This window comes from Sycon ciliatum, chromosome 10, assembly GCF_964019385.1.
Source record: "Sycon ciliatum chromosome 10, ocSycCili1.1, whole genome shotgun sequence".
Taxonomy (NCBI): Eukaryota; Metazoa; Porifera; class Calcarea; order Leucosolenida; family Sycettidae; genus Sycon; species Sycon ciliatum.
Genome location: NC_088652.1, coordinates 766,516 through 784,132, shown reverse-complemented (window position 1 = coordinate 784,132; position 17,617 = coordinate 766,516). Strand labels below are relative to the sequence as shown.

The 17,617-nt window shown below is 51.1% G+C and overlaps 1 protein-coding gene across 2 annotated transcripts in view; it reads right to left on the bottom strand.

Moving 5' to 3' along the window:
- Positions 1 to 17,617, bottom strand: part of LOC135825639 (uncharacterized) — a 46,679-nt gene that overhangs the window by 14,088 nt on the left and 14,974 nt on the right. The window contains exons 8-11 of one of the 2 annotated variants that reach the window (XM_065338253.1): positions 3,957 to 4,090; positions 3,593 to 3,745; positions 2,636 to 2,713; positions 649 to 732 (exon numbers count right to left, since the gene is read on the bottom strand). In XM_065338253.1, the coding sequence (XP_065194325.1) occupies positions 649 to 732; positions 2,636 to 2,713; positions 3,593 to 3,745; positions 3,957 to 4,090 (449 nt within the window). Of the gene's footprint in view, positions 1 to 648; positions 733 to 2,635; positions 2,714 to 3,592; positions 3,746 to 3,956; positions 4,091 to 12,416; positions 16,353 to 17,617 lie in introns of those variants that run through there. The other variant, XM_065338252.1, reaches the window with a different exon arrangement.

The following is a 17,617-nucleotide window of genomic DNA, read 5'->3' as shown; positions in this document are numbered from 1 at the left end:
TGGTGTTCCTGAGAGGGTGGTGGTGTGCCTGAGAGGGTGGTGGTGTTCCTGAGAGGGTGGTGGTGTGCCTGAGAGGGTGGTGGTGTTCCTGCGGATGCGCCAAACTGGCTGCAGCTGATTATCACGCGAACCGTGAATTTGTTGTGTACATGTATGTGCATAAGTGTTTTTGTATGTGTGTGTGTGTGTGTGTGTGTGTGTGTGTGTGTGTGTGTATGTGTAAAATACATGTATATAATGTACATGTGTACAATAGATGTGTGCGTGTGCGCATGTGGATATGTGTACAAGCACATCATGTACGCATGTAGCTGTGTACACGCACACTTTTGTACACGCCTAAAATCGGGATGGTATATTTGATAACATTTAATAACGATAGAAATTTTTACGATACTTCTCCAGACGTTTCTTTATCCACTGACGATGTTGTTCAGAACAACGAAACGTCTGGAGAAGTATCGTAAAATCGGGATGGTTCGTTGAGGGGGATTTTGCTAGTCGACTTGTTACTGAGGTGAGGAGGATTTTGCTAGTCAATTTGTTACTGCGGTGGCTACCTGCCTCGGCCCTAGATAGAAGAAAACAGCTGATGATCGCCATAAACACTTACAGCATCTGGGGTGCTATAGTAAAAAAAACTCTTACATCGAATGGATCCATATAGTCAGTGTAGGGCGAAAGCTTGACGGCAGCGTCTGCTGTCTTCTTTGCCCGGCGACGAGACGGCTTCTGAGCAGCCAAAAAAGCATTCAAGTGAGATGAAGATTATGAAGATGGCAAAACAGCTTTCCAAAACACACAATCTGTGGAGATGTTGCAATCTTGTGCTCTGGCACAGAAAATGGAGTGTTTCTACTAACAACCCCAAAGCTGAACTCTCATCCTTGGCTGAGTTAAAACTAGGGGTTGGGGGGGGGGGGGAGATTAGAGAGTTGTGGATCAGCTATTAACGACATTTTAGAGATACCTTCATAGGGGCATAGCAGCCGGTCTGGCCGGTCCGGCTTTAGCCACACCACCTTTTTGCCCGACCACGCCCAGAATGCAGGATTTTGCACCCTATTTTCAGAAAATTTCCCGGGAGAGATCCTCGACCCCCCCTCGACCCCCCATCCCCGTCCACCTCCAACAGCGGTGCTACCCGCCTGCTTCACAAAGTTTCCATCTGAAGATAAACACTAATTCCACTACTCAACGTCTGACCTCTGTGTGAGGTCACTTAGAACATTTCTGCAGAGCTAGTCATAGGCTAGCATACCTACAACGGATACGTCCTTATTTAGACACACCAGTCCATATTTAAACACATCGATCCATACTTAACACACATCGATCCATATTTCAAGAGATGTACTTCCTCCGCGTCATTAAAATTGTCGCTTCCCAGAGCGATTTTTCGAATTTATTATGTCCACTCGAAGGGCACAGAAATCAGCTAGAAATTGAGGCAGAGCATTGTTGACGGACCAAGCTTTAGTTTGTGGCCTTCCGCTTCGCTGCACTTGCAGCTAAGGACGACGTCTTTATCAGAGTTTGAGGCAGACCCTTCAGCACTCAACAATACGCTGAAGAAGACGCGCGTTCAAATTCAGGTCAAGAAACTTCGTTTTCAAGCGATCCATGCCTCCACGGCTCCAGGTGGCAGGCGATGAATGCAAGCTAGCATTTTTCAAGTACACTGTAACGACCTTCCAGCGGGATAGGGTAAGCAGTTCCGCACCTTCTTTCCTTGGCAAGCGCTTCGCTGATTTTGCCGGTGTGGTTCAGACCTTGCTACCTTCGCAGCAACATGCGCCACAAGTAGCGCATTTTTGGAATTTGAGACCACCTTGTTCTTGCTATCGTCAACTTCAGCATTTTCGTATTCAGGAGACATACCAGGATTCTTATACCTGAGCTTGCAGTCTTGATAAATGCCCACCAGAACGATGTGGGACGGCACGAACTCCAGAAAACGAAATGCGCTCTGGGGCGGAATAGTGCGGAGCGCGATGAATTTGCTTGGTGCGGAAGAGAGCTCCGACAAAGTCCGAGACCACCACGGCTTCGTTAACAAGTAGACATTGCGCAGGAAGGGTCGTACCGATGTTCGAACACAGAAAACAGCGATTCCGACAGTCTGACTAAGACGAGCCAAGTCACAAATATTGCGATGTGCGAAGCGACAATTTTAATGACGCGGAGGAAGTAACTTACATGCATCTTCCTATGTTGAACCACAGTAAAACCTGGTTTAAACGACCACCCTACGGTCGTTAAAGCCAGGGGGTCTTTAGAACCAGGTCCCACAGTGTCTGTGTAGAACTGTCGGTGCATGGAAAGACGGTCGTTAAGAGCAGGTGGTCGCTAAACCCAGACCAGAGGTCTCTTACACCAGGTTTTACTGCATACGCGAGCAAAGCTGGAAAGTGTGCTTTGCGGTCAGAGCACCTGCTTACGTGGGCCACACTAACAATACCGGTCAGCGGCAGCTTAAATAGCATGATGAGTGTGCCAGAGTGAAGATGCATCGAAAAGCACACACATGCACACACACACACACACGCATACACCCCCCCCCCCCTCACACATACATATGCACTCACTGGGACATATACACAGCAACACAGTGCATTGCAGTAACTGTCCTTACCCGAGGGGTAATGCGGCCAGGCTTGGACACGACACTTGAAGATGACAAGATCAGTGAATTTCGTGCCGGTAGAGTTGGCTGGCCATCGACACCATCATTCAGCCAACATTCACACACAAACAAAGCATAAAAAGAAAATTTGGAGACAGACCAGTTATAGGTAATATGTGTAATTTCACGACTTTATAACTTGTCAAGAAATTCATTAAATATATCCATACCATTAATAGGTCCCCATCTCTCGAATATCTTGTCCTCTGCTCTCCGCGCACATACCTTAAAAGCCTGTATTAACGCCCAACCAGTATAACGCCCGCTGTCCAGGTGCTGTCCAGGTGCCGAGTGTCAACAAGGCACTCTTGTCCCGTTTTCTAGCCCACCTCCGTGTGAACGCCCATGGGAGAAATCACAGGTCCAATACACAGTGCAGTGCATGCACAGCTCCATGCATGTGTAAGTACAGTTCCATGCATGTGTAAGTACAGCTCCATGCATGTGTAAGTACATGTACCATACGGTAGTATAGTATACAGTACACTGTGCTAATCCTGTACATAGGACGGTATGTTGAGGTTAAAATCAGTCTCATCTCGCTTATCCGAAATAACGCCCGGGCTCACATTAGTTGCCATGTCCATGTTCTGGCGCTTCACTAACGTTTCCGCCCAGGGCCATATTACAGGCTTTTACAGTCGCTTCCATCGTTTCTGTATCGCACTTCATTCTCTTAGCCTGGGAAGCTTCTTGCGTGCCCATATTTGCCATGGCTAGCCATGCCCTGATCTTCTCTCTCTCTCTCTCTCTCTCTCTCTCTCTCTCTCTCTCTCTCTCTCTCTCTCTCTCTCTCTCTCTCTCTCTCTCTCTCTCTCTCTCTCTCTCTCTCTCTCTCTCTCTCTCTCTCTCTCTCTCTCTCTCTCTCTCTCTCTCTCTCCCTCTCACATCTCACATCTCACATACCTGTTTGTCGGAGTCATTTGTTGCTGTTGAGGTAGCGGTAGACGGCAGTGTGCTGGCACCTAGCGCCTGGGTCACCACCTCTTCATAAAACGGAATCTGCGATGGTGAGTTTGGGGCGGATGACTGGGCATGGCTTACCGGAGCGGTGGATTCCTCAAAACACACAAGAAAACAGACACGGACAATTCACAAACCGCACCAGTGCAATCAAGTTCTTCCTTGCCGTTACTTAGAGTTTCATGTCTGAAAACAACACCCTCATCAGACGGCAACAAAGTTCTAAGGCATGTAAACACACACAGGACTGAATGTGAATACACATTATACAGACTAGGAAGATGAGCAGGGAGAGAAGGATATGTACCTGAACGGCAGTAGGGGATGCTGGTGTAGGCGGAGATGAACTGATGCTGTACCGGACTGACAAGTTGCGCATGCTTGTACCAGCAGCATAGACTGCACTCTCCGACTGGTCTCCGCCAGTAATGCCGACTGGTTCTGCACAGAGTACACACACACAGAGTACACACACACACACACACACACACACACACACACACACACACACACACACACACACACACACACACACACACACACACACACACACACGCACATACACACAAACACACACACACAGTTTATTCAGTGAACAGATATTCATCCCAGCAGGTGTTCAAGCACTTAATGATCATTGGAAAACAATCCCGCGAGGTGGCAAAACTTGGTTTACAGACCCTAATACATACGTACATTGGAACAACCTCACCGCCTTAATTAAACTGCAGAGATCTCTGAAAGAGGCATCGGTTGGATTTGACCGGGACCCCCCCCCCCCCCCCGGTACCCCCCCCCCCCCCCCCCGGGACCCCCCCTCCCAACAAAAGATACCCTATACATAGAAGGACTTGAAACAATGATCTCTCGTGACAAGATCACCACATGGCGTGCACACACCCAGTGACCCACACACATAATACACACCAGTCATGCGTAGATCCACAGCAGTATATGTAGGTCATTGCAGGAGGAGTGTACAGCAAAGGGTTTTATTTGCATCAAGACGTCTCGGCGCAAAGCATGCATGCATTATCAAGCGATATGCGTGGGAAAGGTGAGTTGCAACAGCAATATGGGCAGGTACGTAGGCAGCTGCATCCCAATCTGCAACAGCCAGGGTTATTGAGTGATCTTTGGCATAGTGACACAGACACTGCAAGTCCCCTGCCACCTTTCCCCTTCACCATAAATCAGGGCAGTTGTAATCGGTGGTGTCGTTGCCAACACCCCCGGCAATTGTTTCTGCGGCGGCAGGGCAGTAGTTGTTTTTGCAGCGGCAGGGTGGTAGTTGTTGATACCCAACACAGGAAGGGGCATTGGTTGATACCCAACACAGGAAGGGGCATTGGTTGATACCCAACACAGGAAGGGGCATTGGTTGATACCCAACACAGGAAGGGGCATTGGTTGATACCCAACACAGGAAGGGGCATTGGTTGATACCCAACACAGGAAGGGGCATTGGTTGATACCCAACACAGGAAGGGGCATTGGTTGATACCCAACACAGGAAGGGGCATTGGTTGATACCCAACACAGGAAGGGGCATTGGTTGATACCCAACACAGGAAGGGGCATTGGTTGATACCCAACACAGGAAGGTGCATTGGTGGTCCACAGTGGTTACACAACTACTGCCATTATTCCCTCAAGGTATTGACTGCAACTGCCATGCTGCACCGGGATATATTCTTTGTCTTTTTTTGTCATACACACATGCTGGAGGGTAGTACCTGCGTGAATGGTATTCCTAATATCCACACTCACTGTCACCCTGGACCAGTATCCTGGAGCAGTACTGGTGTACAACTCATCTACAGACATGGCTGCTGTGACAAACCCAAGCCATGACGGTGACACCATGGCTAGCGTTGGTGCCACTTGGTCGTTGTGTTGCCTTTTGGTTTCCAGAAACCCGCTCCCATCATGCCATTGTGTTAGTTGTCGAAAGAGTTGCTCCCATCCATTGTGTTGGTTGTCGAAAGCCCTGCTCCCATCCATTGTGTTGGTTGTCGAAAGCGCTGCTCCCATCCATTGTGTTGGTTGTCGAAAGCCCTGCTCCCATCCATTGTGTTAGTTGTCGAAAGCGCTTCTCCCATCCATTGTGTTGGTTGTTGAAAGCCCTGCTTCCATCCATTGCGTTGGTTGATGGTTTCCCATTGATCATGCCATTATGTTGGTTGTCGACAGAGCAGCTTCCGGCCTTCGTGGCATCGCTGCTCAAATAAGTAATGTTGGTTTTTGTCAGCGCTATTTCCATCAAACCGGCTGTTGTAGTCACCGATTCATGCGGTTGGTAAAGTCATCGTTTCAGCCGGCTGCGATCTTTACTGCTTCAGTCGGCGATTGTATTCGCTGCTCCAGCCGGCTGTTATCGTCGCTGCTTCAGCCGGCTGTCATCGTCGCTGCTTCAGCCGGCCGTTATCGTGTCTGCTACAGCCGGCTGTGGTAGTCATTGCTTCAGCCGGCTGCTATTGTTTCTGCTACACCCGGCTGTTGTAGTCACTGATTCAGGCGGTTGTTATCATCACAGCTTCAGCCGGCTGTTGTCATCGGTCCTTCAGCCGGCTATAGTTGTCACTGGTTTAGCCGGCTGTTATCGTCACTGCTACAGCCGGCAGTTATTATCTCTGGTACAGCTTCAGCCGGTTGTTGTAGTCTTTACTTCAGCCGGCTGTTATTGGCGCTGTTTCAGCCGGCTGTCATCGTCACTACTGCAGCCGGCTGTTATCGTTTCTGATTCAGCCGGCTGTTATCATCACTGCTTCAGCCGGCTATTGTCAATACTTCAGCCGGCTGTTATCGTAACTGCTACAGTCGGCTGTTGTCATCACAGCTTCAGCCGGCTGATGTCATCGCTCTTTCAGCCGGCTGTGGTAGTCATTGCTTCAGCCGGCTGAGGTAGTCATTGCTTAAGCCGGTTGCTATCGTCTCTGCTACACCATGCTGTTGTAGTCACTGATTCAGGCGGTTGTAATCATCACAGCTTCAGCCGGCTGTTATCATCGGTCCTTCAGCCGGCTATGGTCGTCACTGCAACAGCCGGCTGTTATCGTCACTGCTACAACCGGCTGTGATTATCTCTGCTATAGCTACAGCCGGTTGTTGCAGCCTTTGTTTCAGCCGGCTGTTATTATCGTTGCTTCAGCCGGCTGTCATCGTCACTGCTACAGCCAGCTGTTATTGTTTCTGATTCAGCCGGCTGTTATCATTACTGCTTCAGCCGGCGATTTTCGTTACTTCAGCCGGCTGTTATCGTAACTTCTACAGTCGGCTGTTGTCATCACAGCTTCAGCCGGCTGTTGTCATCGCTCCTTCAGCCGGCTGTGGTAGTCATTGCTTCAGCCGGCTGTCATTGTCGCTGCTTCAGCCGGCTGTCACCGTCAATGCTACAGCCGGCTGTTATCGTATATGATTCAGCCGGCTGTTATCATTACAGCTTCAGCCGGCTATTGTCGTTACTTCAGCCGGCTGTTATCGTCACTGCTACACAACTTCTCCGGCTGTTGTCATCGCACATTCAGCCGGCTATTCTCTTGACTGCAACAGCCGGCTGTCATCCTCACTTCTCCAGCCGGCTGTTATCTCTTCTAAAGCCGGCTCTCGTCGTCACTGCTTCAGATGGCTGTTATAGTCTCTGCTACAGCCGGCTGTTATTGTTTTTGCTACAGCTGGCTGTTGGAGTCATTGTTTCAGCCGGCTATTGTGATCCCTGCTTCAGCTGGCTGTTATCTTCGCTTCTTCAGCCGGCTTTTGCCATCACTGCATCAGCCGGCTGTTATAGACCCCGCGAAAGCCGGTTGTTATCATCACTGCCTCAGCCGGCTATTGTCGTTACTTCAGTCGGCTGTTATCGTCACTGCTACAGTCGGCTATTATCATCACAACTTCTCCGGCTGTTGCCATCGCTCCTTCAGCCGGCTATTGTCGTCACTGCAACAGCCGGCTGTCATCCTCACTTCTCCAGCCGGCTGATGTTATCTCTCCTACAGCCGGCTGTTGTCGTCACTGCTTCAGATGGCTGTTGTCATCGCTCCTATAGCCGGCCGTGGTAGTCATTGCTTCAGCTGCCTGTGGTAGTCATTGGTTCAGCCGGCTGTCATTGTCGCTGCTTCAGCCGGCTGCCATCGTCAATGCTACAGCCGGCTGTTATCGTATCTGATTCAGCCGGCTGTTATCATTACTGCTTCAGCCGGCTATTGTCGTTACTTCAGCCGGCTATTGTCGTTACTTCAGCTGGCTGTTGTCGTTACTTCAGCCGGCTGTTATCGTAACTGCTATAGTCGGCTGTTGTCATCACAGCTTCAGCCGGCTGTTGTCATCGCTCCTTCAGCCGGCTGTGGTAGTCATTGCTTCAGCCGCCTTTGGTAGTCATTGCTTCAGTCGGCTGTTATTGTCGCTGCTTCAGCCGGCTGCCATCGTCACTGCTACAGCCGGCTGTTATCGTTTCTGATTCAGCCGGCTGTTATCATTACTGCTTCAGCCAGCTATTGTCGTTACTTCAGCCGGCTGTTATCGTCAATGCTACAGCTGGCTATTATTATCTCTGCTACAGCTACAGCCGGTTGTTCTAGTCCTTGCTTCAGCCGGCTGTTATTGCCGCTGCTTCAGCCGGCTGTCATCGTCACTGCTACAGCCGGCTGTTATCGTTTCTGATTCAGCCGGCTGTAATCATCACTGCTTCAGCCAGCTATTGTCGTTACTTCAGCCAGCTGTTATCGTAACTGCTACAGTCGGCTGTTGTCATCACAGCTTCAGCCGGCTGTTGTCATCGCTCCTTCAGCCGGCTGTGGTAGTCATGCCTTAAGCTGGCTGTGGTATACATTGCTTCAGCCGGCTGCCATCGGCAATGATACAGCCGGTTGTTATCGTCTCTGATTCGGCCGGCTGTTATCATTACTGCTTCAGCCGGCTATTGTCATTCCTTCAGCCGGCTATTGTCGTTACTTCAGCCGGCTATTGTCGTTACTTCAGCCGGCTATTATCGTAACTGCTACAGTCTGCTGTTATCATCAAAACTTCTCCGGCTGTTGTCATCGCTCCTTCAGCCGGCTATTGTCGTCACTGCAACAGCCGGCTGTCATCCTCACTTCTCCAGCCGGCTGATGTTATCTCTCCTACAGCCGGCTGTCGTCGTCACTGCTTCAGATGGCTGTTGTCATCGCTCCTGTAGCCGGCCGTGGTAGTCATTGCTTCAGCCGCCTGTGGTAGTCATTGGTTCAGCCGGCTGTCATTGTCGCTGCTTCAGCCGGCTGCCATCGTCAATGCTACAGCCGGCTGTTATCGTATCTGATTCAGCCGGCTGTTATCATCACTGCTTCAGTCGGCTATGGTAGTCATTGCTTCAGCCGCATGTGGTAGTCATTGGTTCAGCCGGCTGTCATTGTCGCTGCTTCAGCCGGCTGCCATCGTCAATGCTACAGCCGGCTGTTATCGTTTCTGATTCAGCCGGCTGTTATCATCTCTGCTTCAGACGGCTGATGTCATCGCTCCTTCAGGCGGCTGTGGTAGTCATTGCTTCAGCCGGCTGTTGTAGTCATTGCTTCAGCCGGCTGCTATCGTCTCTGCTACACCCGGCTGCTGTAGTCACTGATTCAGGCGGTTGTAATCATCACAGCTTCAGCCGGCTGTTGTCATCGCTCCTTCAGCCGGCTATTGTCGTCACTGCAACAGCCGGCTGTCATCCTCACTTCTCCAGCCGGCTGTTATTATCTCTCCTACAGTCGGCTGTTGTCATCACAGCTTCAGCCGGCTGTTGTCATTGCGCCTTCATCCGGCTGTGGTAGTCATTGCTTCAGCCGCCTGTGGTAGTCATTGCTTCAGCCGGCTGTCATTGTCGCTGCTTCAGCCGGCTGCTATCGTCAATGCTACAGCCGGCTGTTATCGTATCTGATTCAGCCGGCTGTTATCATTGCTGCTTCAGCCGGCTCTTGTCGTTACTTCGGCCGGCTGTTATCGTCACTGCTACAGCCGGCTGTTATTATCTCTGCTACAGCTACAGCCGGCTGTTGTAGTCTTTTCTTCAGCCGGCTGTTATTGTCGCTGCTTCAGCTGGCTGTCATCGTCACTGCTGCAGCCGGCTGTTATCGTTTCTGATTCAGCCGGCTGTTATCATCGCTGCTTCAGCCGGCTGTGGTAGTCATTGCTTCAGCCGGCTGTGGTAGTCATTGCTTCAGCCGGCTGCTATCGTCTCTGCTACACCCGGCTGTTGTAGTCACTGATTCAGGTGGTTGTAATCATCACAGCTTCAGCCGGCTGTTATCATCGGTCCTTCAGCCGGCTATGGTCGTCCCTGCAACAGCCGGCTGTTATCGTCACTGCTACAGCCGGCTGTCATCGTCACTGCTACAGCCGGCTGTTCTCGTTTCTGATTAAGCCGGCTGTTATCATCACTGCTTCAGCCGGCTATTGTCGCTACTTCAGCCGGCTGTTAATGGAACTGCTACAGTCGGCTGTTGTAATCACAGCTTCAGCCGGCTGATGTCATCGCTCCTTCAGCCGGCTGTGGTAGTCATTGCTTCAGCCGCCAGTGGTAGTCATTGCTTCAGTCGGCTGTCATTGTCGCTGCATCAGCCGGCTGACATCGTCAATGCTACCGCCGGCTGTTATTGTATCTGATTCAGCCGGCTGTTATCATTACTTCTTCAGCCGGCTATTGTTGTTACTTCAGCCGGCTGTTTTCGTCACTGCTACAGGCGGCTGTTATTATCTCTGCTACAGCTACAGCCGGTTGTTGTAGTCTTTGCTTCCACCAACTGTTATTGTCGCTGCTTCAACCGGCTGTTCTCGTTTCTGATTCAGCCGGCTAATCTCATCGCTCCTTCAGCCGGCTGTGGTAGTCGTTGCTTCAGCCGCCTGTGGTAGTCATTGCTTCAGCCGGCTGCAATCGTCATTGCTACAGCCGGCTGTTCTCGTTTCTGATTCAGCCGGCTGCTATCATTGCTGCTTCAGCCGGCTATTGTCGTAACTTCAGCCGGCTGTGATAGTCACTGCTACAGTCGGCTGTTATCATCACAACGTCTCCGGCTGTTGTCATCGCTCCTTCAGCCGGCTATTGTCGTCACTGCAACAGCCGGCTGTCATCCTCACTTCTCCAGCCGGCTGTTATTATCTCTCCTACAGTCGGCTGTTGTCATCACAGCTTCAGCCGGCTGTTGTCATCGCTCCCTCAGCCGGCTGTGGCAGTCATTGCTTCAGCCGCATGTGGTAGTCATTGCTTCAGCCGGCTGTCATTGTCGCTGCTTCAGCCGACTGCCATCGTCAATGCTACAGCCGGCTGTTATCGTATCTGATTCAGCCGGCTGTTATCAATACTGCTTCAGCCGGCTCTTGTCGTTACTTCAGCCGGCTGTTATCGTAACTGCTACAGTCGGCTGTTGTCATCACAGCTTCAGCCGGCTGATGTCATCGCTCCTTCAGCCGGCTTTGGTAGTCATTGCTTCAGCCGGCTGTGGTGGTCATTGCTTCAGCCGGCTGCTATCGTCTCTGCTACACCCGGCTGTTGTAGTCACTGATTCAGGTGGTTGTAATCATCACAGCTTCAGCCGGCTGTTATCATCGGTCATTCAGCCGGCTATGGTCGTCCCTGCAACAGCCGGCTGTTATCGTCACTGCTACAGCCGGCTGTTATTGTCGCTGCTTCAACCGGCTGTCATCGTCACTCCTACAGCCGGCTGTTCTCGTTTCTGATTCAGCCGGCTGTTATCATCACTGCTTCAGCCGGCTATTGTCGCTACTTCAGCCGGCTGTTAGTGGAACTGCTACAGTCAGCTGTTGTAATCACAGCTTTAGCCGGCTGTTGTCATCGCTCCTTCAGCCGGCTGTGGTAATCATTTTTTCAGCCGCCTGTGGTAGTCATTGCTTCAGTCGGCTGTCATTGTCGCTGCTTCAGCCGGCTGCCATCGTCAATGCTACCACCGGGTGATATTGTATCTGATTCAGCCGGCTGTTATCATTACTGCTTAAGCCGGCTGTTATCATTACTGCTTCAGCCGGCTATTGTCGTTACTTCAGCCGGCTATTGTCGTTACTTTAGCCGGCTGTTATCGTCACGGCTACAGCCGGCTGTTATTATCTCTGCTACAGCTACAGCTGGTTGTTGTAGTCTTTGCTTCAGCCGGCTGTCATTGTCGCTGCTTCAGCCGACTGCCATCGTCAATGCTACAGCCGGCTGTTATGGTATCTGATTCAGCCGGCTGTCATTACTTCTTCAGCCGGCTATTGTTGTTACTTCAGCCGGCTGTTTTCGTCACTGCTACAGGCGGCTGTTATTATCTCTGCTACAGCTACAGCCGGTTGTTGTAGTCTTTGCTTCAGCCGGCTGTTATTGGCGCTGCTTCAGCCGGCTGTGATCATCACTGCTTCAGCCGGCTATTGTCGTTACTTTTTTTGTTACTTCACCGGCTGTTATCGTAACTGCTACAGTCGGCTGTTGTCATCACAGCTTCAGCCGGCTGATGTCATCGCTCCATCAGCCGGCTGTGGTATTCATTGCTTCAGCCGGCTGTGGTAGTCATTGCTTCAGCCGGCTGCAATCGTCTCTGCTACACCCGGCTGTTGTAGTCACTGATTCAGGTGGTTGTAGTCATCACAGCTTCAGCCGGCTGTTATCATCGGTCCTTCAGCCGGCTATGGTCGTCACTGCAACAGCCGGCTGTTATCGTCACTGCTACAGCCGGCTGTTATTGTCGCTGCTTCACCCGGCTGTCATCGCCACTGCTACAGCTGGCTGTTATCGTTTCTAATTCAGCCGGCTGTTATCATCATTGCTTCAGCCGGTTATTGTTGTTACTCCAGCCGACTGTTATCGTAACTGCTGCAGTCGGCTGTTTCCATCACAGCTTCAGCCGGCTGTTGTCATCGCCCCTTCAGCCGGCTGTGGTAGTCATTGCTTCAGCCGCCTGTGGTAGTCATTGCTTCAGCCGGCTGTCATTGTCTCTGCTTCAGCCGGCTGCCATCGTCAATGCTTCAGCCGGCTGTTACCTTCGCTTCCTCAGCCGGCTTTTGTAATCACTGTGTCAGCCGGCTGTTATAGTCCCTGCGACATCCGACTGTTATCGTCACTGCTTCAGTCGGCTGTTATAGTCATGGTTTAAGCCGGCTGCGATCTTTACTGGTTCATTCGGCGATTGTCTTCGCTGCTTCAGCCGGCTGTTATCGTCACTACTACAGCCGGCTGTCATCGTCGCTGCTTCAGCCGTGCGTTATCGTGTCTGCTACAGCTGGCTCTGGTAGTCATTGCTTTAAGCGGCTGCTATCGTCTCTGCTACACCTGGCTGTTGTAGGCATTGACTCAGGCGTTTATCTTCACAGCTTCAGCCGGCTGTTATCATCGCGCCTTCAACCGGCTATTGTCGTCACTGCTTTAGCCGGTTGCTATCGTTTCTGCTACACGCTGGTGTTGTAATCACTGCTTCAGCCGGCGGTTATCGTCTCTGCTACAGCTGGCTGTTGGAGTCATTGCTTCAGCCGGCTATTGTAATCACTGCTTCAGCCGGCTATTGCCGTCCCTGCTTCAGCCGGCTGGTATGGTCGCTTCTTCAGCCGGCTCAGTTTGTCATCACTGTGTCAGCCGGCTGTTATGGTCACTGCTTCAGCCGGCTGTTATCGTTACTGCTTCAGCCGGCTATTGGCATCGCTGCTTCGGCCGGCTATTGGCATCGCTGCTTCAGCCGGCTGTTATCGTTACTGCTTCGGCCGGCTATTGGCATCGCTGCTTCGGCCGGGCTATTGGCATCGCTGCTTCAGCCGGCTGTTATCGTTACTGCTTCAGCCGGCTATTGGCATCGCTGCTTCGGCCGGCTATTGGCATCGCTGCTTCGGCCGGCTATTGGCATCGCTGCTTCAGCCGGCTATTGGCATCGCTGCTTCGGCCGGCTATTGGCATCGCTGCTTCGGCCGGCTATTGGCATCGCTGCTTCGGCCGGCTATTGGCATCACTGCTTCGGCCGGCTGTCATTGTCACTAGATCAGCCGACTGTTATCGTCTCTGCTACACTCGGCTGTTGTAGTCACTGATTCAGCCGTCAGTTATCGTTGTTCCCTCAGCCGGCTTTTACCGTCTTTGCTTCAGCCGGCACCAGAACGAGTACCCTCCGAAGTCTATTGCGGGATTGATATTTCCTGTCGTCAACAGTTTGCGTATCTCTCTGGTCAATCTGCGTACAGTTAGAGGTGAACCTGAGAAATAGCGAAAGAGATGCCCAGGCGACCCAGTGTCTGCCAAACGCCTTGACAAATAAGTTCGCATTGTAGATATTGGACAATAATACATTGGGATTGGCACTGTGTAACTAATAACTACCATGAAGAGTACACGAGAAGTCCATCGAACCCTCAACTCCGCAAACTTGCAACAAAACAGCCGGCAATTATCGTTGCTGCTTTCTTATCTGCTTCAATCGACTGCTCTGGTCGCTTCTTCAGCCGGTTGCTATGGTTATCGTTGCTGGTACAGGCGACTGTACAAGAAAGTGCTTGGACTGGCTGTTTTTGCCACTGATTCAGCCAGAATTTGTGTTTTGCCACTGATTCAGCCAGAATTTGTCTAAAGTGCTTGGACTGGCTGTTTTTGCCACTGATTCAGCCAGAATTTGTCTTGAGTCCTACAGCCGTAAAGGTCTCGGCTAAAGCCGTCTAGTATGGTAGTTGGAACAGCCAACTGTTTTTGTCACTGCCACGGCTGTTGTTATCATGACTGCTTCAGCCTGCTGCTACTTCAGGCTGCTGCTATTGTTGCTACTGCAGGCTGCTGCTATTGTTGCTACTGCAGGCTGCTGCTATTGTTGCTACTGCAGGCTGCTGCTATTGTTGCTACTGCAGGCTGCTGCTATTGTTGCTACTGCAGGCCACTGCTACTGTTGCTACTGCAGGCTGCTGCTATTGTTGCTACTGCAGGCTGCTGCTATTGTTGCTACTGCAGGCTGCTGCTATTGTTGCTACTGCAGGCTGCTGCTATTGTTGCTACTGCAGGCTGCTGCTATTGTTGCTACTGCAGGCTGCTGCTATTGTTGCTACTGCAGGCCACTGCTACTGTTGCTACTGCAGGCTGCTGCTATTGTTGCTACTGCAGGCTGCTGCTATTGTTGCTACTGCAGGCTGCTGCTATTGTTGCTACTGCAGGCCACTGCTACTGTTGCTACTGCAGGCTGCTGCTATTGTTGCTACTGCAGGCCACTGCTACTTCAGCTGGCTTGAGCTGGCTGGAAGTTTCTCTGCTACAGACATCTGTTACTGTTTTCACTTCAGCAAGCCGTTACTGTTATTGCTTCAGCCGGGTTCTGCTGCTGCTGCTGGTGCTGTTGATGCTGCTGATGTTGCTGCCTAGCTGGCAAATGCATAATTACACTAGTAATTTGATTTAGTAAAGACTAGACCAAGGCCTCCTATACATTGTTGTTGTTTATTATGTTGATTATAATGATGATGACGATGGGGATGACGGCGGGGATGATGACAATGTTGATGATGTTGATGATGTTGATGATGTAGATGATGATGATGATGATGTTGATGATGTTGATGATGTTGATGATGTTGATGATGATGTTGATGATGTTGATGATGATGTTGATGATGATGATGATTTTTTTATTATTATTTTTTATGTTGATGATGGTGATGGTGATGCTGCAGCACATCCTGTCACCTCAGGAATCCGGGAATTCCCCTGATTGGTTACTAGAGAACCTACCCGACTACAGGACTGACCTGTAGAGGAAAGATGACATGTCGGGCAGATCCTCCAGCTCGGTGTCTCGGTACTTCCTTACACTTCGACCTTCCCAGTGACCGAGACCATCGATGAGCCAATCAGGTGCGCCAGAGACGATGGCGGACGTGGTCGCACCGATCCGGAACGAGTACCCTCCGAAGTCTATTGCGGGATTGATGTTTCCCGCCGTCAACAGTTCGCGTACCTCTCTGGTCAAGTGGTGGACAGTTAGAGGTGAACCAGAGAGATAGCGAAAGAGAGGCCCAGGCGACCCAGTGTCTGCCTTACGCCTTGACAAGTAAGTGCGCATGGCAAACACTGGGCAATATTGCCCCTCGGCTCTGCTGACATAGACAATACGGACGAGCGGCCAACTCTTTTCTTGAAAGCGTATGACACACTCGCCGTTTGGATGATTGACGAGGGTAACATCTTCCGCAGTAGCGCTGATGCCCTGTCCTCTTGGGTAGCACTCGCAGATGGAGTCGAGTGACTGGAAACCGTAGAAGCCTAACAAGATTGCCGCCTGGAGCATGATCTTGTCGTCGGCCACAACTCCCTCCTTGACCAACAGCTGGTCGATGATCAATTTGACCAGTGTGGTTGTCAGAGGAAGCTGCGGCGGCTTCCCGGCTCCCCCTACCTCCTGAAGGACTTTGGACAAAAGCGTGGCAGAGGTTCTGGGATCTGGCTGCCCGCGCTCCTCGTCGGCTAGAGCGACATCGGTGATGTATTGTTTGATAGCCGACAGAGGAGTCGACGGGGCCAGGTGCACCGCAAAACATGCCAACATGCGGCCGGTTGTTGCTCGGTGGTCCCACGTGCATCTCTGACAGAACTCCCGATAGCACTGCTCTCCTTCAGCAATGGCGTCCACGTCAGCGGCGGGGGGCGGTCCATATGGAAGGTACCTGGCTGCCCCCCACGCAAAGTGGAGCCGAATGCGCTGGTGAAAAGGAAAGTCAGTGCCAAATTCCTGAAGGTGACCTGCATATGGAGCATTGTACAGAAGAGAACCATCAAGATATTTTCTTCAAATGAGTGGACAATGGCATCACATTATCATTACTTGAAGGACAAACGATCATGCTTTACACCAACCATATCTTTGTCGTCATATTCCTTACAGGTGCTGAGACTCCAGCTCAGGTGGATGAGAAGAAAAAGTCTTTGTTCAACAGGCATGTATACATCTCCTGCAACCAGCAACCGACAACTTATGAAATCATTAAAAAAATAACAGCATGCCTGGGGTTTGACCCGGTGGGAGCACTTCATCGGTCACCAAAGTGCAATTCTGTTGTCATCAAATTGCCAAATCAGAAAACACTTCCTCTCGTGCATTCTTCAGTTGCTGGATAGTCTCACAAAAGGCAGATAAAACATTATTCACCATCATAAGGCAAAGTCCTCCTTCTCCTTGACCCCACTCTATCTCTCTCCCCAAAAATACTCTTTCTCTCTCACCAACACCACTCCATCTCTCTCCCCAACACCACTCCATCTCTCCCCCCAACACCACTCCATCTCTCTCCCAACACCACTCCATCTCTCTCCCCGCCATCACTCCATCTCTCTCCCCAACACCACTCCATCTCTCCCCAACACCATTGCATCTCTCTCCCCGCCACCACTCCATCTCTCTCCCCAACACCACTCCATCTCTCTCCCCAACACCACTCCATCTCTCCCCAACACCACTCCATCTCTCTCCCAACACCACTCGATCTCTCTCCAAACACCACTCCATCTCTCTCCCCGCCACCACTCCATCTCTCCCCAACACCATTCCATCTCTCTCCCCGCCACCACTCCATCTCTCTCCCCGCCACCACTCTATCTCTCTCCCCAACACCACTCCATCTCTCTCCCCAACACCACTCCATCTCTCTCCCCAACACCACTTCATCTCTCCCCAACACCATTCCATCTCTCCCCAACACAGGAAGACACAAGTCTTTAATCCTGCTGCAACAACCAGCAATTATTTCCCTCTCCGGGTTGCATAAGACGCAATTGTCTCTCCCTCCTCTCTCTCTGTGTTAATCATCAGTATAGCTCTTTGTCTCTCCAACACCAGCAGCAAAAAAGTGGAAATCCCCCACAAATCCCTCCCACTTGCTCTCCTGTCATTCACCAGTCTTTCAGAATAACTGCATGCTCATTGCTGCTGCTGATGCTACTGTCACTGTCACTGCTGATGCTACTGTCTCGGCTGATGCTACTGTCACTGCTGATGCTACTGTCACTGC